The sequence below is a fragment of the Pristis pectinata genome, chromosome 2 (genome assembly GCF_009764475.1).
Source record: "Pristis pectinata isolate sPriPec2 chromosome 2, sPriPec2.1.pri, whole genome shotgun sequence".
Taxonomy (NCBI): domain Eukaryota; kingdom Metazoa; phylum Chordata; class Chondrichthyes; order Rhinopristiformes; family Pristidae; genus Pristis; species Pristis pectinata.
Window position 1 is genome coordinate 77728436 of NC_067406.1, and position 27767 is coordinate 77756202.

A 27767-nucleotide genomic window follows, 5' to 3' on the forward strand; every position below is an offset into this window, starting at 1 on the left:
TGAAGTACTTTTAAAGTGTACTCACTATTGTTATATAGGAAATGCCGCAGGCAGTTAAAAAAAACTAGCTCTTACAAATTATTTTGTGAGAATGACCAGATAAGCATTTTTGGGATGTTAACTTGGGAGAAATATTAATCAAGACACTGGTGATATCGCCCCTGCTCTTCAAAAATGGTGCCACAGATTTTTTTTCCATCCTCCTGAAAGGGTGAACAGTGTCTTTGTTTTGCTGCTTTTATGACTCTTTAAAGACTTCACTGCTAATAAGATACATTTTGAAATTGAGTCACTGTAATGCAGGGTAACAGCAGGTAATTTGCACACAGCAAGGTTCCACAAACAACAATGAGATAAATAACTGATCAAGCTGAGTTGATTGGAGGCCAAATGTTAGTTGGGACAAACTCTGTGGATTTCCCTGCCTGCAACCTTTGCTACTGGGACTCTTTAATTACCATTTCTTACATTAATCATTTTTCTGGCTTTGCTGACTAATTTTATGACAGTGGTTGATTGCAAATATTAATTCCACGGTAAACTGTGACAACAAGATTAGCATCCCATGTGGTTCAGAGTTCAAAGGTTTGAAGGCATTTCTGGACCTGTTTACATCAAATCCCTTAGAGGGAAATTGGATGGGAAAGTCTGTGAACTAATCAAAGAACTTTACTGATTTTGAAGAATGGAAAATTGAGCAGGATACTTATGGGTTCTGATTATGTCAAGTGGACATGCAGTCATTTTCCATAAATTTCCTCAGCCTGAGTCAATATGTCTTGGTTCGAGAACGGAAAAAGCTGCCACACTGAAGGTCCTGAAAAAAGTTTGAGGATTGTCCTCATTGTTCAGAAATGTGGGGATGCAAATCCAGCAGTACTAAGCTTTTTATCGGTACTCTTACTTTGCCTTTCTCTTGACAATCCAGGTGGATCCAGCTACAATTGCTTCTGCCCTCACCAGTTTTTTGTCAAAACCCAGAGTGTAAAGTATGATAGTACAACCTCATATGTTGCCCCAATAAAACACAAAATGCTGGAAACAGCAGGTCAGGAATCATCTGTGGAAAGAGAAACAGAGGTCTTTTGAAACATTAACTCTGTTTCTCTTTCCATCAATGCTTTTCAACCTACTAAGTGTTTTAAGCATGTTGTGTTTTATTTCAGATTTCCAGCGTCTGCAGATTTTTTCATTGTCATGTATTGCCCAACCCTAGTCACAGTGAAGAGGTAATAGTGGCTCTCTGTGAACTTGGCCATCCTTCTGGTGACATTATTACACAATGGCATTTGGTTGGAAATTCCAGGATATTTCCAGATTTGGGAACAGTGACACATGTTCAATTTTGCATTGTTTGATACTCGGAGGAGACTTGTTAATGATGATGAATCCAAAATATTGCTTCTCCTGTCCTTCTTGGAGGTTACAGCCTGGGAATAGGGAGAGACATCGATCAAACAAGTTGTCCTCTTCACAATTAGGTTATGTGCCTTGGGTGTACTTACCTGTAATGATTTGGTGTAACCCAATCCCATGAGCCATATTGTAGCCAATGTGACCCTAGCCTTTTCAAAATGCAACTCTTCCTTCAATTGATATGTTTTTCTTTTGCTTACAGACAGTGTTGAGGATGAGTTGGAAATGGCTACCGTCTGCCATCGTCCCGAGGGGCTGGAGCAGCTTGAGGCACAAACTAAATTCACAAAAAAAGAACTTCAGATCCTCTATAGGGGTTTTAAAAATGTAAGTAAATACAGTAACTGGAAATTAAATTCAGAATAATACCTGAAGCTAATTCCCTTGAGATTTCAGTTAGAAAGTTTGCTTGTGTGATTTTGGATGAGATCGATAATGGATTTATTTCTTGATCCTTAAATTAAGAATAGGACACTGGGTACTCCATGTCAAAGTCTTTCTCTTGACCATGAGCTCATTTTCAAAACAATGATTTCTCTTTCTGTGGTGGATGTATTTTAATCATATTCAAATATTAAATAGCTTCTGAGAATGGAAAAACTTAAGGCCACAACTTTGCATGGCAGAAACCATGTTTCATTATGGTACCACATTGTGAGGCTTGATTCACTTTTGGATAAGCATTTGATTTGGGCACTTCAGTATGATGCGCAGGGTCTTAATTTTATCCTCAATTTAAGCTCATTATCATTTTCTCCCACTCTGAAACAGTGTTAAAAAGGGAATGGTGGATTAGTGCTCTCAATATATGTTATTTCTCAATGACAAGATGAATCTGTCTTCAATATACAGTGAATCTCTTAATCCTTGGAAAGCTGTTTCTCTGCTGACCATTGAGCATTATATTTCAAACCTTTTGAATTAAGTTTTGCACTCAAATTCCTGATTCAACAAAGATTTATCTGAACTCAAGTAGTAACATTATTTACCTAAACTCTGTGAATCCTAAAGTGGCATAGTGGAACAGTAGTAGAACTGCTGCCTCACAGCTCCAGTGATCAAGGTTCAATTCTGAACTCCAATGCTGTCTGTATAGAGTTTGCACATTCTTCCTGTGATTAAGTAAGTTTCCTTTGGGTACTATGTCTTCCTCCCACATCCCAAAGACATGCAAGTTGGTGGGATAATATCCACTGTAAATTACCCATAGTGTATAGGTGACTGGTAGAATCCAGGGGGAATTGATGGAAATAAGGAAAGAATGAAATGGGATTAGTTTAGGCATAGTGCAAATGAGTGGTTGGTTATCAGTGTGGACTCAGTGGGCCAAAGGGCCCTGTTTACATGTTGATTGAATCTATGGCTCTATTGTATGGCAACATACTCGTCCACCAAGAAAAATGATCAAAATGGATTTAAAAATATGGCCCAGAATGTAGTCCTGAGGGCATATAAAGAAGATTGAGGAGAAAATGCCCACTAGAATTAAAATGTGAGAATATTGACTGCAGTACTACCAGCCCTTCATGTTTCATTGATGTCTACGAAGCTGAATATGCTGAGGTGAGCACTGCCAGCAAGTGTTTAGCATTAACAACCAAAGACCAAGAAGCCAGACTGAGAAGATTGCTTACCTGTAGATATACTTAAGAAATAAAACATTCACTGAATTAAAGTATGAAAAAATGGTAGATTTAGGAAATACATAAAGGAGTATGTGTGCTGGAAGCCCTAGATTTATTTGCCAGATTTGTTCCTCCAAAATATTTAGAGTTTTGACATTCTATATGGTGCATTTTCTGGCACTTTGAGCTTTCTGTAATTCTATCTTCCAACTAAGGAAACTTCTCCTAAAAAGATTACTGATACTTTAAGATAACATAAATTATAAGCATTAATAAAATGATACTGTATCTACAGTAAGTTATTTCATTGTGAATCTAATCCCAAATGCACCATAATAATTTCTGAACTGAAAACTGTCAAAAGACACCTATAATAAACATACCTGGAAGAACATTCAATATCCACAAAACTACGTGCTGCTATTATTTGTGCTTGTTCTATACTCCATTGGTGCTATACCAATATTATTTTTTTAAAGAAATATTGAGATATATCATGCTGAGCTGTGTGCATTTAATTAGACTTGTTTTCTGCACCGCTGTAACATGTTTACACTTTAACTTGCTGGAAGTTCAGGATGATAATCACACAATGTGTGTAACATAGCAGCTGGGATCATAGTTAATTCATAAGATTTACTATAAGATTTACTATATAGACTGAGATGGGAACATAGGGAATGAGGGTAAAATCAAGTGCACTTGGATAAATAAAAGAGAATAGAAAGATTGGATAAAGGTAGGGTGAAAAATAGAATAAAGGGAAAAGAAAGAATTTAAACAAAAATCTTTTCCTTTAATTTCTGTAATAATTGCTTATATTCAGGAATGTGATTGAGCACTTTAAACTGTTTGCAATCATGGCCAGCTTCAACAATTGCTTCAACAATTAATATACCAAAACAATTAATGCTGCTCTGCATTGCTAACCTGAACATCTGTGGAGAATTTAACAGTTAAGTCATGTGTAGATACAACAAACCTTTAAATATAATGGGAAGGTGTTCTATGTGAAGCAAATGGTGGAGTGGCATAAGATAGACATTTGAACAACAAGGTGGTCCAAGGTATGAGCGGTGGGGTGGTGGGGGTTCTAAGTAGAAAAATAGTGTTGAGTCCAGAATTGGATCAGCCAATACATTATTGAATTGTGGAGTAGGCTTGAGGTACCATCTGGTCTATCCCTACTATGTTCTAATGTTCCACCAACAAATTCTGGAGATTCACAACTCATGATGTATTTTTAATTCCCTCAATTTGCCAGCCAATTTACACATTAATCATGACTTTCATCATTAACATACTATTATTTTTTCCGCCAAGATTCAGCTGTTTCCATTTTTTATGTTGAGTGACTCTGTATCAAAACAAACCTTAAAACAAAGCTCTGATGAAGGTCCACACCCGACCATTAGCCTTGCCCTTTCCTTTTAGATGTGTCAGTCAGCCTACTGTGCAGTCAGACACTTTCTGATTTAAACATCAAAATACAAGGCCAGAAACAATTGTTGGTATCTAGGAAAAGAATACATAAAAGGTTTATTTGACATTCCCATATCCATTACTTTAATGGAAGCATTAACCTACATAAAATAAACTGCTTAATCTCTCCATTAAAAAGCCAACAGGGGAATGTTATACAATCACATTGTGCATTTATGTGCTATTATTGCCAACAGTAATTTCCAGTGTGTATTGTTCTTTTGTACGCAACAAAAATAGTTTGTTTACCTGCATATATCAATCACTGAACTAACTAAAATGAAGTAAGATGTGATGTATAGGAACAGGCTCAATTTTCTACCCTCAGATCAGCCTTTGTACTTCCAATCTGTGGCTCATGGTTCATTAAAGCAATATAGCTGACTATTTTTGATGGCTTCTTCAGATGCAAGGAGCCTCCGAGGTGGTCAAAATGGAATCTTTAGCACAAGCACCAGTTTAGACCCTATCTGGTGCAAAATACCCTCTTGGTAAAGGTGTTAAAGTTTATGCTGGCTGTGGCCTTCAGGATGAGCACCAAAGCTAGTTAGTGCTTAATAGAGGGTTCAAGGAGGGTAATGGAGTTTAATGGAGAGATTAATGGACGGTACATGGAATTAATTTGCCATGGGTGCTGTGGAGACTCAGTTGCTGAGCAAATTCGAGAAAAAGATTTGTAGGTTTTTGGATTTTAAAGGAAACTAAGAATATAGGATCAGTGCTGAAAACTGGTGATGAGGTAAAAACTCAGCCATGATCTTGCTGAATGAGGGAGAAAGCATGAGGAGCACTGGTCTGCTACTTCTATTTCTCATATTCTTGTGTTCAAATGTATTTTGGTGAAATTCTTTTGACCTGAAGCTAAATCCTAACTACGACCAACTAGAGAACCTTGAATGCTATTTAAGGACATCAACTTTCTCAATTGCCACCCACTAAAAGTTTGAAAGGAACTCTTGCAACATATAGGCAGATGTTTTGAAACTCTTTGATAGAGCAGTGGTAAAGTCTTGATAATGTATAATTGTCTGAGGACTTTTTGCTTAAACGGAGTGGCCTAGAAATGTGTGTGTGCCATTTTTCCACTGTTACATCTGCATTAGTAATATCCTGAATGCTATTCTTAAATGGGTTAAAAAAAACATAAAACACCACCTGCAAAATAGTGCTAAAGGCTCCCTCTTGTAGCTTGACTGTTTTAGGATGCAAGAATGATGGGTGGAGTGGTAGCAGAATCCTCCTGGAGGTGCAGGGGAAACTGTAGTTCCAAAAGGGAAATGCAGGAGGAAACTTCCATGTGCAAACAACACTTACGGCAAGAGGTTGTCAGGGAGCTGTCTGCAATGGCAGTGCCTTCTGTGAATACTGTGCTTTGGGGTATTTTACAATGCAAACAAATGCCCCTTCCACATGTGAACATGAAAGCCACAGTCACCAAAAATTGAAGAGTCATAGAGACATACAACACAGAAGCAGATCCCTTGGCCCACTGAGGCTGCACTAACCATCAGGCACCCACTTACACTAATTCCATTTTATTCTCCCTACATTGCTAGAAACTTCCCTAAATTCCACCACTCGCCTACACGCTCGGGACAATTTACAGCAGCCAATTAATGTACCAACCTGCACAACCTTGAGGTGTGGGAGGAAACCAGAGCACCTGAAGTAAACAGACGCAGTCACAGGGAGAATGTGCCGGCTCCATGCAGACAGCACTGGATTTCAGGATTGAACCTGGGTCATTGGAACTGTAAGGCAACAGCTCTACTAGCTGAGCCACTGTGCTGCCTGAGACAGTGGAGGTTCCCCACTTTGTTGACTGAGCTTTTATTTTGAGTCTGCAATGCAGCTGTGAGTAGCAAATTGTCTTATGCTGAGAGAAGCTGCGAGGGTTCTGAAGCAAGGTCTTTGGGAGTGAGGGTGACCCTGACTTTGATTAAGCATGAGCTTGTATTTGCGGTTTTCAGAAACAAACTGGTCTCAAAGTTTAGATCAGCATCACCATCTTAGAAACCTTGCCTATAGATCCTTGCACCTGCCTCTGTTGATGTATGCCAGTATCTTACTATTTTGTTCCTGCTTCATTGCAGAATCAAAGAGAAACCAATCCAGCAAAGTAGGGAATTCTGATGATGCAGTTTTTGTATTCACTGCAGGAAAGAGCATTTGACCAGAGCCAACTCTTCCAAATGTGCAGGAGTTCACTGAGGATTCCCTTGCCTTTATCGACACCTCCTTGGTAACTTACTGGCATAAGTGTACTTTACACAAGGACAACTCTTCAGAAGTCTGTGCAGGCTATTTTGCTCCTTGGGGGGACTCTGCCACCACCCCCAATCCCCTCCTTTCCATCATTGTTGTGTGCACTCATTCTTTGCCCACACTTCCTAGAGTGCTGATTGCATTGTAGTGTGACTCTTTAAGGGATACTTCCTGCAGTCAGAGCTGTGTAAAGCGATGCAGAAGGTTTATGGTATCATTTCTTTTGTCAAATGTTTTTCCCCTGTTTTTAACTAATTTCTGATCTGGTGAATATGAGGCCTCTTATCTGCTTACAGGATTTCCTCCAGCATTTCTGCCCACTTAACTTTGTGAGTAATCTTTTGAAATCACCTGGGGGTGCAGTGATTGGGATCCCAGTTTGTATCAGTCTACTCGAATTGTTTGCATGGAGTCATGCAGCACCCTGTTTCTGGTTGCAGAAGCGATGTGTCTGACCCTTTGAATAACATTCAGTTTGAGCCTTCATCATTATTAAAAGCTTGGTCTTCTATGAATGAACAATGCCCATTGTGATTCAGACCAACATAGTTGAAAATCTTACTGAAGTTGAATCATGGACACTGTGGTTGACATCACTTGGGAGAAATTGACACCAGAAAAACACATTGCTAGGATTTACATAAATCTAGAACTTAAAAGACCATATACTGTGAACAAATGCTTTTGGCTCTCCCATAAGCATGATCAAAATTGGTTAATGCCACCTTTATGTGATTTTTTTGTTTGACATTGGACACATGTCAAGAGATGTCAGGAGAAAAGGAGGGCTTATCATGGGGTATCTTTCTAGTAGTCCCACCTGGTCTAAAGGATGATCGGAAGGAGAACGTGAAGACATGCAAGCAGCTCCAACTTCTGCTCAAGGTAGGGAGATGATTGGGAGGGAGCATCCATTCCAGCTTGTGAGTCTAGGGTGTCCCTTTTCCTGGAGATATCCTCCATCTTCCCATGAGGCTTCTAATGATCACTGAACTATCTTGAAACATGTGTTAATCTGTAGACTCCATACCATCAGGGAAAATGGGTCCAAGAAACCCATATATTAATCCACTGCAATTGTCTAAATGTTAAATGAGCAGAGAAATTCAAATTATGGTAATCAGCAATCAGTAGCAACATATTTTATTAAAATCAAACATTCAAAGAGGTATGCCTTATTAACACCAGTTCTTATTTCACTCTTTCAACAGGATGAACATCTTTGACTATTTATACCCCTTTCCGCATTTAGCCTTGCAAGAGAGCTTTTGACAGTGTAGGCAAAGAGAGATTGTTGCCATTGGCACTGGGATTAGGAATTTATAGATCAAATTTAAGATAAAAGAACTACAGGGGGAAAGCAACTTGATATTTTCTGGAAGATGGTAGATGAAAGGTGTGAGGAAACTGACTGTATGGTGATTTTTGGAAGGCAATTAGATAACAACTTGGAGGGAAAGAGTGGGTATAGAATATCCCTTGAGCTCTGGATTGAATGCATTATTCTTTGATAGAGCCAGCAAAAACACAATGAGCCAAATAGCATGTGTGGAATATTTCTGTGTTAGCCACCATGGAACAATACTGGCTCTCTCCACAGTTTCTGCACTGGGGCCTCCAGGTAAACAAATTGCAATATGTTATCAAGGTTACAAAACTTAACTGAGTTTTGCAGTCAAACAAAATGTCCACTAATCTGCATCAATTATCACAGCAGCATAATGCATTAAAATCATCAGTAATGGAATTTCAATGTTATTTTTTGAATTACATGAATTTTCTTGTGGTTTTAGCCTCACCTCTCATTTAATTTCCAAATCGTTGCAGGTCCAGGAGCCTGCTGCCGAGAATGCTGATATGAAACCATTTAAATGCATTACTACCAGGGAATGTCCTACTTATCTCAAAAATGCAGCTGCAACTAGCCTTGAACAATATTCATTAAGAGTTAGTTTTGGTCCAAAGTGTCCCTCTGAGGAAATTGAAAAATATATTAAAACTGAATTTTTGCAGCTCGCTTGTTTTTATAATGACTTTGGAGACAAACACTGGATAAAGTTACCTGTAACTCAAACTCTCTGAAGCTCATCTTAAAATTGTTCTGCCCCAGATACATTAGGCAATGGTTAATGAAAGCAGAATAATGCTTCCTTAACTGGTTCTAACAGAACTCATTTCTACCCCTGTTACAGATCAGCCTCATTTTCACCTATAAAAGGTTGTCCTTTTCTTGTGAATCTCAAATTGTGCAAATTATAACAACAAGATCTAAAAGTCATCTGCACAATATTTCCAGGATTAATATGGTGTTAGCAACCTCCCAAATAATGTTTTAAAAGCTCAAAAAAATAGCTAAATCCATTAGCACCAGTGCCCTCTCTTGTATGAACAGTGAATGTTAGGGATTACATTTCTTCTGTGAGTAACACTATTTCTCACAGCTCAAGAAGTAACCCTTAAAGAGCCCCACCTCATTACAACCAGTACTCTTTCAGCTACTGGGGAGCATGGGCAACAAATAAATGCTTGCAACAATGATATGAAGAGGTGGTGGAGTCCTCCACAGGGTCAAAGGAACCTGCACATTGTTCTGAAGAATAGAGCATGCAGGAGACAACATCCTATGCAAAGAGTGCTTGTGGCAGGAAGTTGATAGGGAGGTAACTGTAAGTGTATGAGTAACCTCAATGAATGTTGCACTTCTGGGAGCTTTGTGATGCAGCTGAAAGCCCTTCCCAGGTGTGAATGCAACAGATGCAGTTAGCAAAAGTTGAAAGCTCCTCAATTTACTGGTTGATCTTTTTACTTTAGACTGCAAGAGTGAGGGCATTTGCTCTTTGAGGTTTGTTGGTGACCTCTGAAAATTACAAATTGATGCCACACAAGTACCTATCCTGCTCTCAAGGTTAAAATCAGGGTCACCCTTGATCTCAGAAGCCTTGTCTCAGGACGTTTCTGCTGAGACACAAGCTTACTGCTGCACGGCAGAATCAGAACAAGCTCAATCAGCAAAGTGGGAGAACTTTGAATTTTGTAGAATGCAACAAATGCATTTGGCTACAGTACAGGGCTCCTAATAATGCATAAGATCATCAAGAACAGTCATGTCCTTACAGGCACCTTGCTGGTAACTTCCTACCTTCAGTGTCTTTTGCATATATAAGCTGCTTCCAGTTCCCACTGATCTTTAGAGTCCTCTACACATTCCTCTGCGACCCAAGCAAGCTCAGTCACCTGCCTCCAATACTGAAGTACACTCTTTCTTTACCAGCACCCCAGTAGCTGAAAGACTGTTTGCTGTATTGTAATGGACCCCTGTAAGGGCTTCTTCCTGAGATCAGAGTGGTGAGGAAAGGTGGAGCAGGTTTTTTGGATCTCTTCTGTCAGATATTTCTCTCCTGTTTTTTTTCCTCTTTCCTGACCAGTTGAATTTGAACCTCTTCTCTTTTTGTAGAATTTCTCCTGGCATTTGAGGGAGAATGTGCTGAAACCACCTAAGAGAATGGAGATTGGGATCCCAGTTTAAGTCAGTCTGCTTAAGGTTTATTTTACATGGAGTCAAGTAACACCCTGCCCATGGTCGCAGGAGAGATGTGCCTGAGCCTTTAAATAATATTCAATTTGAACTTTCATTATAATGAAACACTGGTTCTTCTGTGAGTGAACAGTACGGGTCACATATAAAGCCCATGTGGTTGTATTATCTCACTGGAGATAAATTTTGGGCATTGCAGAACCTTTGATGACATTTCAATGAGACACCAAAAAAAACAATGTCACAGTTCACAAAAATCTCGTACCACGGAGATAATATGGTATCACTGCACAGAATTAACTCTCCCTGAAGCATACACAAAACTGGTTATGAAGGAATTGCTTCCTAATAGTCTTCCAAGAACAGAATGTGATGGTAAATTTCAGCATGTATCACATTCTAGGCTCAGCTATCAAATTATTCCTATCAGTAGGCTTGCTTCATAATTTGAAAGCAAAGCACCTTTACCATTATTTATATAGTGTTCACTTTTATTTTACTGAGTATCACAACAAAGCAGGTGAGAAATCAATGCTGCTGCAGCTTTGAATATGTTCTGGTGCTTCAAAAGTACCAAAAGCATAGTTCACTGAAAAAAAAGAGTTATGGTGTTTTTTCTAATAATGCTGTTTCCGGACATATCCAGAATAAACCATCTTCTTGATGCACTGGGAATTTTGAACAATATAAAAATTATCTTTGATGAATCAGAAATAAGGAAAATATAATAATCAAAGGTCATTTCACTCACAAGCAATCCAAGATAAGATTTGCCTTTATGATTGCCCTCTAAGAAGTTTAAGTATCTTCAAATGCTAAGCTTCTTTTCTTCAATCTAATCTCCTGGATGTCTTTTTCAAAATGTACAGTTTTACGAATCAGTTTATTAAAGAATTGTTTTCCTTAACCTCATTTTGTACCATCTCAGTTGATGACCTGTTTGCTGATGCATATAATGTCAAGCATTGTTGTTTATCAGTCAGCTGAGAACGCTCAGCCAGGATACATGCTCAGTGTTCCACCTTCTTTATCCCCTGTTTCACAAACTAAATGTCAAAGTGAAATCTTCTAACAGCCAAGAGTTTGTGTTAACAGGAATATTTAATTTCTGTTAATAGACTTGGATTGGCTCACAGATTACACAAGGTGGACTAATAGCTTTCATATACCTCTTCATTTCTGAGAGATATGATAAGGCACTATGCATTTAATTAGACTGTGCACTTGTTTCGTGGACAAATGCAACAGCCATTTTACATGCAAGGTCACACAAGCAATGAGAAGTTTGAAGGTTCTTTGTGGAATGGGAGTACTTCCTGATTGTCTTCAAATAACAGAATTTTGAGATAAATTTCAGCTATTCCAAGAGTTCCATGGGTGCACTTTCCCGAGTTAAACTGGTGGTACCATGTGCCATGCCTGTCAAAAGTACAGTCCTACTGAGATTCCCCCAATTGGGAAATCAGTTCTCAGATCTCCCACCAGGTGAAAATCTGGCAGAGAGCCTATGACCCTGCTGACTTCAATAGGGAAAAGAAAGCAAACGGAAAGTTGTCTTTTTTTACTTATTTTGATTTAGTTTAATATTTTTAGTTGTTTGTGGCATTTTATTTTTAATGTTTTATGGAGTGTAAGATATCCAAGCTTACTGAAGACACAGAAATTAGCCCAGTGAATCTCAACTAGACTGCCTCCGATGCTAGTGTATTATTTCTTAAATTAGGGAACCAAAACTGTGTGCAGCCTCACTAACACACTGTCCAGGTTTTCAAAGGGAGTATCAGCAGAGGACTTCAATAGTGTGCTGCTGGAGTCCTCGAAGGTGTGGCCAGAAAGATAGACCTTACGTATTGATTCCAGGTAGTTTCAGACATAAGACAATTGCAGGCTACGATTGCAACCAGTGGACTTTGCAAGAAAGATCAGGTCCAATATCACAGGAGGTTTATGTCCCCCAGCTAAATTGATGGATAGAACAGGTCCTTGACGTAACATATTAGAAGATGGTACTTCAGCTAATGCAGCAATCTTCCACTGTCAGTATATATTATGTACTCAATTTCCAAATGAAGAATGAGAGAGGCCAAATGACCAGCCAATATCTTTCATTTTACCTCGTATAATTATATTTACTTTTTTCCAATTTGTGCCTGATGACAATCCATATGCAATTTCTAGCAGCAGTAAATCTTTCCACGGCCTATAAAAGAGCTGAAGAACAACGTTAAAATGGACACTAACTGTTAATTTAGCTGTATAATGCCCATTTCTCTGACACAAAAAGACATACTAAGCCTCACGCATGGTGGACAGGAGATGCTAACTCTTTGTGAACCAAAAATGAAGGACGAAAGGCATAAGGCTGCCTAGAAATAAGGAACATGTTGTGAGGAGGACTAATGGAAAGGACTTGTTGTCCTATCCATTGGCCCTCTGCAGAATTCTATCCATCACCTTCAAGAGCCTCCACAAGGTTCCATTCTGCTGTAGTGTTGTTGGCATTCCACTCTTCCCCCACCTTGTTTTGCCCACTTCCTCTCTATTTTCCTCTCCTATCCACCTACCCACCCAGGGAGGTTTGTTAATGCTACTGGGGAAGGTTTAAACTATCTTCGCAGGGGGATGGGAACCAGAACAACAGGTCGGTAAGTGAGGGAACAGGCAGGAGGGCTGATGTCAGGCAATGTAGTATTAGGCAGATTCCTGATAACAGATGTGATGGGATGAATGGTTTGAAGTGTTTGTACTTTAATGCTGGGAGTATTATGGGCAAGAGTGATGAACTCAGATCATGGGTCAGTGCATGGAACTATGATGTTGTGTCATTACAGAGACTTGGCTGAGGGAGGGACAGGAATGGGTGATCGATGTACCAGGGTTTTGAAGTTTTAGGAGGAATAAAAAGGGGGGGGAGGGTAAAGGAGGGGGAGGAGTTGAAGTGCTGAATAGAGATAATATATCAGCTGCACTCTGAGGAGACATAATGGAGGGCTCGGACACAGAGTTTATATGGGTAGAACTCAGGAATAGGAAGGGTGCAATCACTCTCTTGGGGGTGTACTATAGACCTCCCAATAGCCACCGGGACATTGAGGAATGGATATGCAAACACATTAGGGAAATGTGTAAAAAATTACAGGGTTGTGGTCATGGGAAACTTCAACTTCCCTCATATAAACTGGGACCTTTTTAGTGCAAGGGGATTAGATGGGGCAGAATTTGTTAGGTGTATCCAGGAGGGGTTATTAAATCAATATGTTGACAGTCCAACAAGGGGAGAGGTGATTCTGGACCTGGAGTTGGGAAATGAGCCTGGCCAGGTGACTCACCTATCAGTGGGTGAGCAATTGGGGAACAGTGACCACAGCTCATTAACTTTCAGAATAGCTATAGATAAGGATAGGTATGGGGCTAGCAGGAGGGTTTTAAATTGAAGCAGGGCTAATTATAAAGGCATAAGGCAGGAACTAGGTAGAGTAAACTTTTCGTTGGCAAGTCCACATTGTACATGTGAAAAGTGTTTAAGGATCAAATAAATAGGGTACAGGATAGGTACAGTATGTCCCGATTAGAAAGAAGAACATGAATGGCAAAATAAGGAAATCTTGGATGTCCAGAGAAGTGATGAACTTAGTCAAGAAGAAAAAGGACAAGTATGTAGTGCTTCGGAAGTTAGGATCAGATAGAGCAGGACTATAAAGAAGCTGGAAATGAACTCAAGAAAGGAACTAGGAAAGCCAGGAGGGGCTATGAAAAGTCCTTAGCAAATAGGATTAAGGAGAATCCAAAGGCATTCTATATCTATGTAAGGAACAAGAGGATAATAAGGGAAAGGGTAGGACCACTTAAGGATAAAGAAGGGAATCTATGTTTGGATGCAGAGGATGTGGGTGAGGTTCTGAATGAGTATTTCTCTTCAGTATTTACTCAGGAAAGGGACATGCAGGATGCAGAAATTGGAACTGAGGGTGTAAACATGTTAAGACATTTAGAGGTCAAGGAGGAGGTAGTGTTAGGTCTCCTAAACAGTATTAAGGTGGATAAGTCCCTGGGACCCAATGGGATATACCCCAGGTAACTGAGGGAGGTGAAAGAGGAAATTGCTGGGGCCATGACCAGTACCTTTGTGTCCTCTTTGACCACGGGTGAAGTCCTGGAGGACTGGCAAGTGGCTAATGTTCCTCTATTTAAGAAAGGAACAAGGGAAAATCCGGGGAACTATAGACTGCTGAGTCTCACATCTGTTGTAGAGAAATTGCTGGAGAAAATTCTTAGAGATACGATATACGAGCATCTGGAATCCAATGGCTTGATTAGGGAAAGCTAACATGACTTTTGCAGGACAAGTCGTGTCTTACTAACCTGGTTGAGTTTTTTGACAAGGCGATGAGAGAAAAATTGATGAAGGTAGAGCTGTGGATGTCATCTATATGGACTTCAGTAAGGCATTTGACAAGGTCCCACATAATAGGTTAATCAAGAAAGTTCGGATGCATGGAGTCAATGGAGAATTGGCTGTGTGGATCCTGAACTGGCTTGCCCATAGAAGACACAGGGTTGTGGTTGAAGGGACTTATTCAGGCTGGAGGCCTGTGAGTAGTGGTGTTCCGCAGGGATCTGTGCTGTGACCTCTGCTGTTTGTGATGTACATAAATGACCTGGATGAGTGTGTTGATGGGTGGGTTAGTAAGTTTGCAGACGATACCAAGATTGGTGGAGTTGTGAATAGTGTAGAAGACTGGCGACAGATACAGCGTGATATAGATCAGTTGCAGATGTGGGCAGAGAAATGGCATATGGAGTTTAATCCCAGATAAATGTGAGGTGTTGCACTTTGGTAGGACTAATGTCAAGAAGTAGTACACCCTTAAGGGCAAGTCCCTTAACAGTGTTGAAGAGCAGAGAGACTTTGGGGTGCAAATCCATGGCTCATTGAAAGTGGCTACACAGGTAGATAGGGTGGTTAAGAAGGCTTATGGAATGCTTGCTTTCATTAATTGGGGTATTGAGTATAGGAGTCAAGAAGTTATGATGCATCTCTATAGAACTCTGGTTAAGCCGCATTTAGAGTATTGTATGCAATTCTGGTCACCTCACTATAGGAAGGATGTCGAGGCTTTAGAGAGGGTGCAGAGGAGGTTTACTAGGGTGCTGCCTGGATTAGAGGGCATGTGTTATGAGGAGAAGCTGGACAAACTTGGGCTCTTTTCTCTGGAGCAGTGGAGGCTGAAGGGTGATCTGTTGGAAGTGTAGAAAGTTATGAGGGGCATAGATAGGGTGGACAAGCAATATCTTTTTCCCATTATTGAGTGATCTAATACCAGAGTGCATGCATTTAAGGTGAGTGGGGGTAGGTTCAGAACAGATGTGAGGGGTAAGTTTTTTACTGAGAGAGTGGTGGGATGCCTGGAATGCATTGCCTGATAGGGTGGTGGAGGCAAATTCATTGGGGGCTTTTAAGAGGGGCTTGGATGGGCACATGAATGAGAGGAAAATGTAGGGATATGGGCATTCTGTAGGTAGGAGGGATTAGCTATGTCAGCATAACATTGTGTGCTGTACTATTCTATGTTCTAATTTCTCTCTCATCCATTCTCTGTTCCTCTCATTTTCTATTCTCTATATAAGCAAAAAAAAATTACAGATGCTGTTAATAGTCAGCAGGTTAGGCATCATCTATCAAGAGAGAAACAAAGTTAACATATGAGGTTGATGATCTACCATCAGAACCAGGAAATATTGGAAATTTAACAGTTTTTAAGTTGAAGAGGAAGGGGACGGGTAGACAGAGCAAAGGGAATGTATCTAATTGGTTGAAGACCAAAATGGTCCAGGTGGCATAAATGCTGTTGACACTGCCTCAGAGAGAATAGTGAATGCTTGTTAATTGCTGCTGTTCTATCTGGGTGAAATATGAATAGAATGAAATGAGTGAAGATAGGTATCAGAGGGAGAGAAAATAACAATGGTAGAATGGTGAGATACTACTGGAAATAAAAGAGGATGCCGGAAAAAGCCAAAAGGTCAGATAGTATCTGTGGAGAGAGAAAAATTAACTTAACATTATAGATAGATGACCTGTAATTAGCACTAATCAGTTCTGGCACAAACTGAAAAGGCTGGTTATCTGAAATTGTTGAATTCATTGTCAAGTCGTGAGAATTGTAATGTACCTAGTTGGAAGATAAGACCCCTTCCTCGAGCTTATATTGGGCTTTGTTGGTCAGTAAATCAGAGGACAAAGACAGTGAGGTTAGTAGAGGTGTGGGATGGAGAATTAATGTCAGAAGCAAGCGGAAGTTTGCAAAACTGAATGGAGGAGTTCTCCACAAAAGAGTAAACCTTATCATGAGCAGAAAATCCAGTTCTCTAAACTGGAAGAAGCACATGGATCAATGCTTCACCTGAGAGGAATAGTTGGGTGTCTGGAAGATGGAAAGGAAGTGGTTAAAGAACAGGAGTTACATCTCCTGTGTTTTCAAGGAAAGCTACTGTGAGGAAGCGGGTGGGATTAGATGGAGATGGAAAAGGGAACCAGGGAGGGAACTGTCCCTGCAAAAGGTGGTGGAAATTACAGTTATTATTTGGATTTTCTGGGAATTTTTTTTTGTTCTTCTCTATTCTCATGTAAGCCATGTATTGGACCCATGCCTCTGTAGAAAGTTACCACAGGTTGGAGGACAACATGGGGAGAAGTTTGTGGGTGAGTAATTGTTGGGTAGGGAGAGCTCTTGGTGGTTGATGATGGTGGCGGTTCCAGGCAGTGAGCTGAATCATACTCAACACAATGTTCTTTAGGAAAATGTATCCCTGTTCTGTTTGAGCTAAATGTGAGATGAGTTCCTTATCCGGTAAGCTTTTACTATCCTTCATGCAACTAGTTTTGGGAAATAATTGCTGTCAAGATTAAATAGATGAAAACAGGTTTGAAAAAATGTAACTGGTGTCCAGTTTCCCTGTGAAACAGCTCTCAAAGTTATGCATTTTATTATTTAAATTAGATAGTTCATTGCTTGGAATAAAGATAAACATTAATAGCCAAATTTAATTCCTGATGTTGGTATCAATTTACAGAAAGAACTTGTCCAATGGGAAGACAAGGGGACTGAAGAAATTTATCTACTCAACAAGTCTTGTAACATCTTTTGAGAGGGAAATAGAATTAATATTTCAGGTCAATGACCTTCCATTAGAAATTGTTGTTGTGAGCTCCGAGGAATCTGAATAGAGCTGGCCCTGTAAGGAAATTCCTTTCCAGGCAGTTAAAAATTATGTGTCTTTTTGAAAAACAGTTTATTCTCAATGTTCCTACAATCTATAATTGGTCATGTTTCTACTTTGACATGGGAACTAGTTAGTTGTATAGAAAATGAACATCTATCATAGTTAATAATTAATTAACTAAAAATCTCATTTTCGGCACAATTTACAATGCACATTGAAAATATTTCACTTGTTTGCTGCTATGGATTGTAATTTCACAATTATCAAGCCACAAACCATTTGTTACTATTAATTTGGAGATTATGAGCCTGAAAGATACATGTGCCAGGATCCAAATCAATATTTAAATGGATTTTAAAACCACAATATTAAATTATTTCTTATGCAGTTCGATGGAACAATTCTTGTATGTGAGAAATTACATTGATGTTCATATATCTGATTTACAGTGACTGTTATGTTAATACAGAGGTCAATTTAAGATTACACTTGATTTCAGCATACAGGACTTATTTATTTTGTGTCTGCTCATCTACAGGAATGTCCCAGTGGGATAGTCAATGAAGAGACATTCAAAGAGATTTATGCACAGTTCTTTCCCCAGGGTGGTGAGTATTTATAGAGATGACACCAATAGTTATACTAATGCAAAACTATGCATTTATGTAGCACTTCTCATATTGTCTCAAAACATGTCCATACCAATGAAAACATTTTGGAAATGTAATGATTGCTGGAATGAGAAAATGTAGCAGCCACAGCTTGCACACAGCAAGATTTCACAAATTGTTTTTAGATAATAGCAACCAGGTAATCAATTTTAGTAAAATTGGTAGGAATGCACTGAAGTGTCATACTATATTACGTGCATAAGTCTCTGAATTGGATTGTGAACTCCACAACCTTCTGATACAATTGCAAGAGTGCAACCAAGATTAGGTGAAAGCCAAAGGTGTGAATCGTTTAAGCCAGGAATGGAAAATATTTACTGGAGCATTTAACTGTGCTAGTTTTCGTAAATTCACCGGTAACTCAATATTTGCTGCATCAATAATATCTCACACACATAAAGTAGAAGAGAAAAATGTGTAAAAGTTATTATCGAATTAAATCAATGCTAAATTGCTTCTAAGAATGTTACACTGAAGATGAACAGTAAGACACTTAGAAATTAAAAAAATAGATTTTCTGAATCTAAATCTATATTTATTTCTGGATATAAAATGAGAAATGTGTTCAATTCACAAAAAAAATGGGTCTTACAACCTTGTGAAACCAACAATAGTTTCAGCTTGCATTTATGTTGTGCTTTTAAAGTAGAAGTAACATAAATTAAACCATTTACACCCTTGGCTTTCACCTAATCTTGCTTGCATTCTTGCAATGGTGTCAGAAGGTTGTGGAGTTCAATTCAGAGACCTGTGCACATAATATATTATTATGCCTCATGAGGTAAAACAGACATTATATCAAAGAGAAAATTAGAAAGCGTAACTAAAATCTTCCTTAAAAATGGGTCTTGAGCAGGATCTTAACTGAGGAGGCAGATATGGAGAAAATGTAGGAACGAATTTTGAAGAGTGGCACCTGAGAAGGAGAATGTGTAGTTGCCTTTGATGGAGTAAATATACTGTTTGAGAGGGTGGTTTGGGGAATGCACAAAATACAGAATCAGAAAGGATGCTGTGGGAGACTATATGGCTGGAAGAGGTTGCAGAGTTAGGGAAAAGGAAGACATTAAAGGAACTTAAACATAAGGCTGGGAATTTTAAAGGAGGCATTGGGGGACCAGGTGCCAGTATAAGTTAACAAAGTCAGGAGTGATAGACAAGGAAGAGTTGGTGCAGCATAGGACATAGAAGGCACATTTCTGGACACATTGAGGTTTATGCAAAGTGGGAGGGTAGGAAATTGCCCAGGACTGCATTTGAATGAATGAGTCTGAAGTGACAAACCTATATATGAAAGCTTGACTTGTAAATGTTCTGAGATAGGGGAGAGCACCTTTGGTCATGGAAAGAAAATGAGGCTGAAGTTAAGTTTAGCAATGAAGAGAATGAGTTTGCAAATAATTTTAAGTTATTTTCACATTTTGAAAATGACATAAACAACATTTTTAATCTCAGTCAATCTTAAATCACAAACCTTGATTTGAACCAAATCTCTTTACATCTGAGTCATTGGCAAGGTGAGAGGTTGCTGAGGAGAATGAGTTAGAATTCCAAACTCACTCATTTTTTGGACTCCCAATTTAGCTGCTTTCCTGAATGCTGATCCTGCTGCTTCTCCAGTCTAAAGGAGAAGACAAACCCAGTACTGCGGGAGTGAGTTGACCCTATGTTCACAGTTACAAGTGAGTGTTTGCCTGTCCTTGTCTGAGGCAGTATCATACAAGAAGAGGCACACAGAATCATTTGCTGGCAGTGTCTCAACTTTACTGCTTCACTGTGAAGCCCACTTTGAAGAAGTTTTGCTCCTCCCGAATGCCTGAACTGCTGAATTCTTCCAGCAGTTTGGTTTGGTTTTGCTCAACTGCTGGCACAGTGGATCCTGAAAGAACTTGCTTGTGTCCCTCTGTCCCAGTATTCTGATGATCTTGGCTCAAAAGCATTTACACCGCAAGCAAGGGTGCATTGTAACTGGTGGCATACTTCTGCAAATAACCCAATGATAAATAGGATAGGAAGATGGATTTAACTGTCTGTGACACATCACCATGAGGATGCACAGGTTGTGGTCTCATTCTAATTCATATAGACAAAAATATCCTAGATACATGCTGTGTTAGCAGTCCACTAAAATGGGCTTTGCTCTACCTGAAATAGAAAGGAGGTCATAAATCAACTGAGAAACTCAAATCTTAATCACCTGTAAGTGGCTTTTATTGATGATTTTAAAAAAAGCTGCAGGTGCTGGAAATCTGAAATAAAAAAAGAAAATGCTGAAAACATTCTGCAAGTCAGCAACACTCAGCTGTCTGATCCGCTGAATGTTTCCAGCATCTGTTGAAAGGGAAACAAAGTTAACATTTCAGGTCCGAGATCCTTTGCCAGTGGCTTTTATTGACTTGATTGGGCTCACTGTAGCCAGTCTGACAGACTCAGCTCCTTGTACTCCTAACTCAATGTAAAATTTTGAAGCAGTCACAAAATCCAGAGCTAGTCAATTTATTTGACTAAACAGAATTTAGGCTGGGAAAGAACTGTTCAGCCTGATGAGAGATGTTTTATGGATGATTCTCCAGCTCCATCAAACCGAACTACTGAATTAAATTGGATTAAGAAATTTCAGAAATTTTATTGAAACTAATATATATTTAAGCAAATCACATAATTATTTATCATTATGAAAGGTTGACTATACCTAATGTGGCCATGTTCAGTAGATATTGAATGAAGATGGATTTTGCAAACATTTACATACTGAGGCTCCTGCAAACTCATTATCCAGATGCAATAAGCTGATGAACTAACTCTGCCTTTGTCTAACACAAGCTTGTGGTTCACCAAGTGAACTTGGCAACAAGATCTTATCTGTTTACAAATGGATTTGCAGTCAGTGCAGCAAACTGTATCATTACCCACTGTTTGCTAATCTTCTAAATTGCCATCCCCCCCAGCACCCCCCCCCCCCCCCCAAACCTCGAGTTGTTAAAATTGTTTTGACCAGTTCTGGGCCTGAAGGATAGTCATTTGACGAAGAGAGGTGATGGCAGCCAGGTGTTCAGGAAAAGGCAAGAAAGGGAGAGGAAAGAGTTCAAAGTAAAGCATAAAACAATTTGTGCCTCATTGACAGTAACACATCCTTGTGACCAGGGCAAAATGAAAGTGAACTCACATTTTATTTGTATGATGAGTTTGTGTGCTTTTGCATCAAGATCTAAACACTATGAAGGCACTAAGACTGACCCTTGTTCTTTTCTTAACTATCCAAACACAACTGTAGAGTCAGACCAATGTATCTGGGACAAGAAAAAGAAAATAGGCAGATTCCTTCTCCTGAAAACCATCAGTGTAAACTTTCTAAAAATTGCATTTGTATGAATAGGAAGAACTTGATTAAATTCTGGCCCCTGAAGAATCTAACAGGACTTGAGAGATCTTTTTCCATATCAAACCCAGCTAAATTCTGTATCATGAAAATGGAGGTTCTGTAGCAGTTCTATTCGATGATGGAGACAACATAGCCTTACTATTTTAATTTTCTGAATAAAACTAGTGATAATTGGTAAGAAACTTTGTGAATTTTAACAGCACTTATAAAAGTTCCTAATTAGCAAATATTTGTTTTTTGGCTGGAGCATGAACCATTTTAAGTTTATGCTTTGTAAGATTGATAGGTTCTTCCCTATATTGCTGTTTAGTGAGGCAAGTAAACAGGATAGAACTTCTGGCCAAATGTCCTTTATTTTGGCAATCAATGCAACAGCAATGCCTAATAAAACTACATATAAAAAGCAATAGAGGTGCACCCAACATACTACGTGCTTATGTACCTTTCTTCTGTTAGCCTCCCCTTCCCACCTTTCACTGTCTATTTTCTTCTCTGCTGCCTAACTTTGAGGTAATTATCAAGTTGTGTTTTGAGGTGCAATCTTTCTCTTTTCCCCATTCTCACCCTGCCCCATCCTTCAACACATTGAGTGAATTTTAAATACTATTATATATTTTATGGAGATGATAAATGAAATGGTGCTTACATTGCCATCCTGTGCCCATGTGTATGGTGGGATTAGCAATCCTCCTGGAGCATTGTACTCTTGTCAACCCTAAATTGGAGAGGGACCTCCAGGAACTGAGTTTTGATCTCCTGGGTACTGCTGCCAATAATATGAAAGAAGACTGCTTTGCTTTAATAATATGTGCATTTCTATTTTGTTTTATTTCTCATAGTCAGAGAGGACCTGAACTGCTGTCAGGAAATTCATAGTAATAATTAATTCAACACACCCATCAGAACACTTAAAATTAAGCTAAATCAGAATATTTTCAATATATAAACTTTCTCTTAGCACTGGGAGTGTACAGTCGGTAGTTTGTGGCATATGTGTGTGTTTCCCCGACACTGAGTACTCAACGATGTTGTTTATTCTGCTTATTATTTAAAAGGTCTGGGGAGGGTTGTACTGGGGGTGTGGAACATTCCAGGATGGAATCTTTCTTGGTAAGGCAAGAGTCAGCTCTGATGAAAAGAAGCAGTGTGCAAAATTTCCTTCTCAGGCAGCAGAGTTAGAAGAAACCTGTTGAGCTTGCGATACCTAGCTTTTTTCAAACCTTGGATGGGGTTGTCAAAAGTGGGGGCTGTAGTGTGATGGAATTAGGTGAAATTGGCCAATTGGCACTCATTTTTAGAAGAATGAGGGTAATCACACTGAGACATGCAAGATTTTAGAGAACTTAACAAGGTAGATGCTGGAAGGCTCTTTTCTTAGTCTGGAGAATTCAAATCTAGGGACATAATCTCAGGAAAAGGGATCGGCCATTTTAGACAGAGGTAAAGAGAAATGTCTTCAATTTTGTATGTACATATTTAGAATTCTTTACCCCAGATGGTTCTAGGTACTCAGTTATCGAGCAAGCTCAAAGCTGAACCAGACAGATTTTTAGGCACTATAAAAAAAATCAAAGAATATGAGGATTGGGCGAGAGAGTGGATGAGATAAATTATCAACTGTGAACTTGTCAAATGTCACAGCAGTCTTACGTGTCCAAATGTTTCTATTTCTTGTGTTTCTATGGTTTTAATTTCATATATGTTGAAAATTATGGACAAGTGTCATATGATTGGTCATAAGCCGCGTGTTCATTCATCATGTGTTCTTTTATCACATGACCAAGCTATCAAAGAATATGCTCAAACTGTATTGGCCATTCAAAACATTAAACTTTTGTGTTGGGTAAATTCCCACCTCAGCCCTATATACTCTGAAATAGGTCCCTAAATAATGGTCTGAAGGAGTTTCATTCCCTTTCATAATCTACATAATTTCCAAACAAATGCATCTCTTGAGAGAATTCATCCTTATGATTTTTAACACCTAATTACTAACAGGTTATTTCAAATTCCTAAGATATCCCAAAAATGGGAGAATATTTTTGTTGAAACAGCAACACAAGTAAATCACACAGATGTGACGATCTTTAATTGAGGAGCAATTCATTATTTTGTTAGCTGCATAGTCACTATGTCTCAACAAGAAAGGAATTCTGTCTCTCTCTAAAAGCTCTTGATAAAATCTAATAGGGTGATAATGAAAATGTCAGTGACCAAAAATGTGATGAATTGGAAGGGCTATTTACTTTGCAAGATGAAATTGAATATATGCATTTTACTAGACAGTCAGGGTTTGTTTGAATTTCTCTTTTCTTTTATGGATCTAACATTGTGTCAGTTCTCTCAGACATCAAATCTGATAAAAATAAAGTTCATTATAACTGAAAGTTTTACAACATATAATACATTTCAACTATATTATTGAGTAATACAATGTTATCCATTCCAGATGCATCTACATATGCACACTTTCTGTTTAATGCCTTTGACACAGACCACAATGGTTCAGTAAGTTTTGAGGTGAGTGTTACGTTTTTGTATAATTTACTGAAACTGAGAATTGCCACATTTTTGGTCAACTTGAAGATTTAAAACTGTGCAAAAGGGACCTGCCATAATTTTTTGTTTCTATACAAAATATGTTCCCTCAAATAATAGCTGCTTGTCAATTTTCCGTGTTATTGTTCCACAAGCTATCCAACCAACAATATCAGGCTGTAACTACAGCTCTGTTCACAGAAACCAGAGTACTCACAGCAGACGAGAACCAGCCAGAGTTATGCAGGGAAGAAATGAGTCAATGGTCTGACACATCAACTCCCCAACATGCTGTACAGCAGAGTAAACACAAAGCACCTTGTTATACCAGTGATTTAAATGTATATATTTTAGAAATGTCAACCTTCACTTTGGTCCGCAGATACTAAGTGTTTTACTACCTGTGCTAATGAGAACTAAGACTTCTGGAACGTGAAGTGATTCAAGTGAGAGGAACAAAGAGAACAATGGTTGTGGTTGGGATTAGTGCAGTCAGACGGAATGCAGCTGTTCTCTGCTGACCAGGTGTTGCGGTTTGTTAGACCCAGAGTTAATTTACCTCCTGGAAAAGAACTTGAAGGAGGATGAGGGATTCACTTGAGAGATGGGAACCGAAAACATTGATAGAGTTAAGAACGAGATTTGGTCAGGGAGGTTAGAAAGTTCAAATAAGAAAACAGGTTCCTTTAGGTATTTCTTGGAATGTTTCTGGAACTGCCAGAGCTGTGAGCACATTGGTATTGTAGAGATTACAAGGTTAAAAGTACTGCTAAAAGGGTGGTTCAGGTTTGAGGTTCAGGGTTCAATTCATGGGGTGTTGGTCTGACCGCCAGGGAAAGAGGGAGGTGCTTCATTGAAACAGTCTGCATATAAACTGGGTTATGGTCAATGTCTGGATTAATTGGTTAAATACAGGGGCCGTAGACAGAGCTTTAAACTAAGGTGAGGGGTAATGAGGTGAGGTAAATTTATAAGCTTAAAGGGAAAACTCAAGATGTATGGGAGCAGCATTTTAGCAGAATGTACTAGGGAATTATAGAAGGTAATGAGTGATTAATCATATCAGGGAAAAAATAAAATTATAGGAGCTATATCTGAATGCATGAAGCAAGGTAAATTAATTGCTCATATTAGAGATAAATGGATTTGAAAGGTTATCGACATGAACTGTTATTCTCTCAGAATATTATAACAGTTTAGTTAAATTACACCTGGTGAACTAGAACATCCAAACACAATCATGGAAATGTCATCTGGGTACAATTGCATAATATAGACAATGGATATCCTTGGATTATTATTCAATTCTCACACTATGGGACTGTCCCCCCAATACCCATTATCTGTATTTGGCCAAATTCCATTCGGATGAGATAAAACCAACCAAGACTCACAGAGAAGGATAACTCAGTTTTCTTTTAAAGTTTATTACAACTATGTAACACTACAACCAAATATAAATGTCAAATCCTTACAAATAACATAAAATTAAAATATCACAAGAGACTACAAAAGATATGATATGGTAGGAGATATTACAACTATAATAAACTGTTCACTGCAACAGCCTTTGTATTTCAACAATCTTACAATTTATAACAATTTTCACTCTTAACTGTAGCTGCAGCCCCGACCTCCACATAATAACATTTCATTCCAATTCCAGACACACTCATCCTGATGATCAAGCAAAGTATTAGATTCCTAACTGTACTGGATGGTCTGACCTGTCTGCAGTTTTCTTACAAGCTGCCACAATTTGTCCCCCAAACCTGCCTTTCAAAGGAATGACACCTATGACAATTCATTGATATAATCCTCTCCCTTTGTAATTGCCTCTTTTGTGCTTACTTTATTCCTTATCACAGTCAGATTAATCCAACTTGTTCTGTGTCAGCAATATCCATCAAAAGCTTTTGTTGATGAGGAAGAGTTCCAAGTTTATTAGCACTTGGAGAAATTTTGAGAAATAGGGTCACTGAAATAATCTTGTACTGGAAGGAACAGCTTCTCTTGTAAATTCTTTTGTTTTAAAGTTGCTTTGTAAAGGTGCCATTGTTTCATGCCAGTTTAAATGTAAAACTAAGTGGAAGAGACTAAAAGTACCCAATAAAATAACCAATAAAAGTTGATGAGTGGCTTTTCTAAAGTGATTAAATAGGGTTTGGTCAGCTCCATGACATTTGTCCGTGAAAGGATCATGTTTCATAGTGGCAGCATTTTTCTTGTATTGTGCAGAGAATCACTGAGAAATGTCTCAAATGTCCCTGAGGTGCAAAGACTGTCATGTAAGTCCGATGTGATCAGTGTGCAGACTGACCAATACCAGGCTAGACCGCAATCAAACAAGGCAATCAAATAAGCCGCTCTCAAAGAATACACAAAATGGTCCAGTGCCTGGGGGAGGTAACCTAATAACACTGAGGGAATTAAGGAACAGCAGCAGTAGCCAACAATGCTGATAAAGGGAGGGTTCCAGCAAACAAAATGTTCCCAGGGATGGAACACACAGCAGGACAATGTTCCAAAATGTTGGGTGGTCAGGAGGTTCTGAGCTGAGTGAAGTGGAAATCCCTTTTTAATGTTCTCTGTACTCCAGGAATGCTCTGCTACAATGACACCCTGTGGTGATATTTAAGTGCTACATTCGGCTTGAGTTCAACTTTTTGACAGACTTGCATCACCTCTGGTGGTGCAATGTGCTGTTGCAGAGCCACCGAGTAATGCAGGATGTTGGATTCCTAAACTGATCAGTTCTTTAACTCCTTATTCTTTATCATTTCAGGATTTTGTCCTAGGCCTTTCCGTTTTACTTCGTGGAACAATACAAGATAAACTAAAATGGGCTTTCAATTTATATGACATAAATAAGGATGGATATGTAACAAAGGAGGTAAGATACTCCCTACATTTCTGTTACAGTGTTGAAAAGGGCTCTCTTGGCACAATGGCTGATACATGCTGTGAACTGGATTCCAATCCCTTGTGTTTATTAATGAGTGGAGATTCCCCAGGATGTTTTGACTCAGTGTCTTGAATATTTCTCTTCTTTTGACTAAAATTCAATAAGACAGTTGGATTCCATTCACCACAGAAAAATATCCTACCTTGAACCATTAATTCTTGTATCTACAACAATGTGTATGATAAATAAATCGGTGACCTTGTAATAATGTAATGTTGGCAACATCTTTAGAGCCAGAAATATAAACACAACATTTCGAACAGATTACAATCATCTAATCTAAATTACAAAGATTTGTTTCGCGATGATTCGCAAAACCTGTTACTTTGGGAGTTAATTTGACCATTGTATGGTATTTCTATAATGGGATGACATTTTTGAAGGGAAATGTACTATGGAGATGTGGTTGATGTTCAGGGATCTCTTGCAGGATGTTAGGGATAAGTTTGTCCTGGTGAGGCAGAGAAGGAATAGCAGGGTGAAGGAACCGTGGGTGACGAGAGAGGTGGAACGACTAGTTAGGGAGAAGAAGGCAGCATACATAAGGTGTAAGCAGCAAGGATCAGATAGGGCTCGTGAGGAATATAGAGTAGCAAGGAAGGAACTTAAGAAGGAGCTGAGGAGAGCAAGAAGGGGACATGAAAAGGCTTTGGCAAGTAGGGTT

General features: G+C 38.9%; 1 protein-coding gene across 6 annotated transcripts in view; it reads left to right on the forward strand.

The window, feature by feature from the left end:
- The window catches only part of kcnip4a (potassium voltage-gated channel interacting protein 4a), an 850536-nt gene that overhangs the window by 808826 nt on the left and 13943 nt on the right, over positions 1 to 27767 (forward strand). For 5 of the 6 annotated variants that reach the window (XM_052032131.1, XM_052032162.1, XM_052032144.1 and 2 more), the window contains exons 2-5: positions 1619 to 1743; positions 18086 to 18155; positions 24050 to 24120; positions 26924 to 27031. In XM_052032131.1, coding sequence (XP_051888091.1) covers positions 1619 to 1743; positions 18086 to 18155; positions 24050 to 24120; positions 26924 to 27031 — 374 coding nt within the window. The remainder of the gene's footprint in view (positions 1 to 1618; positions 1744 to 18085; positions 18156 to 24049; positions 24121 to 26923; positions 27032 to 27767) is intronic. The other variant, XM_052032124.1, reaches the window with a different exon arrangement.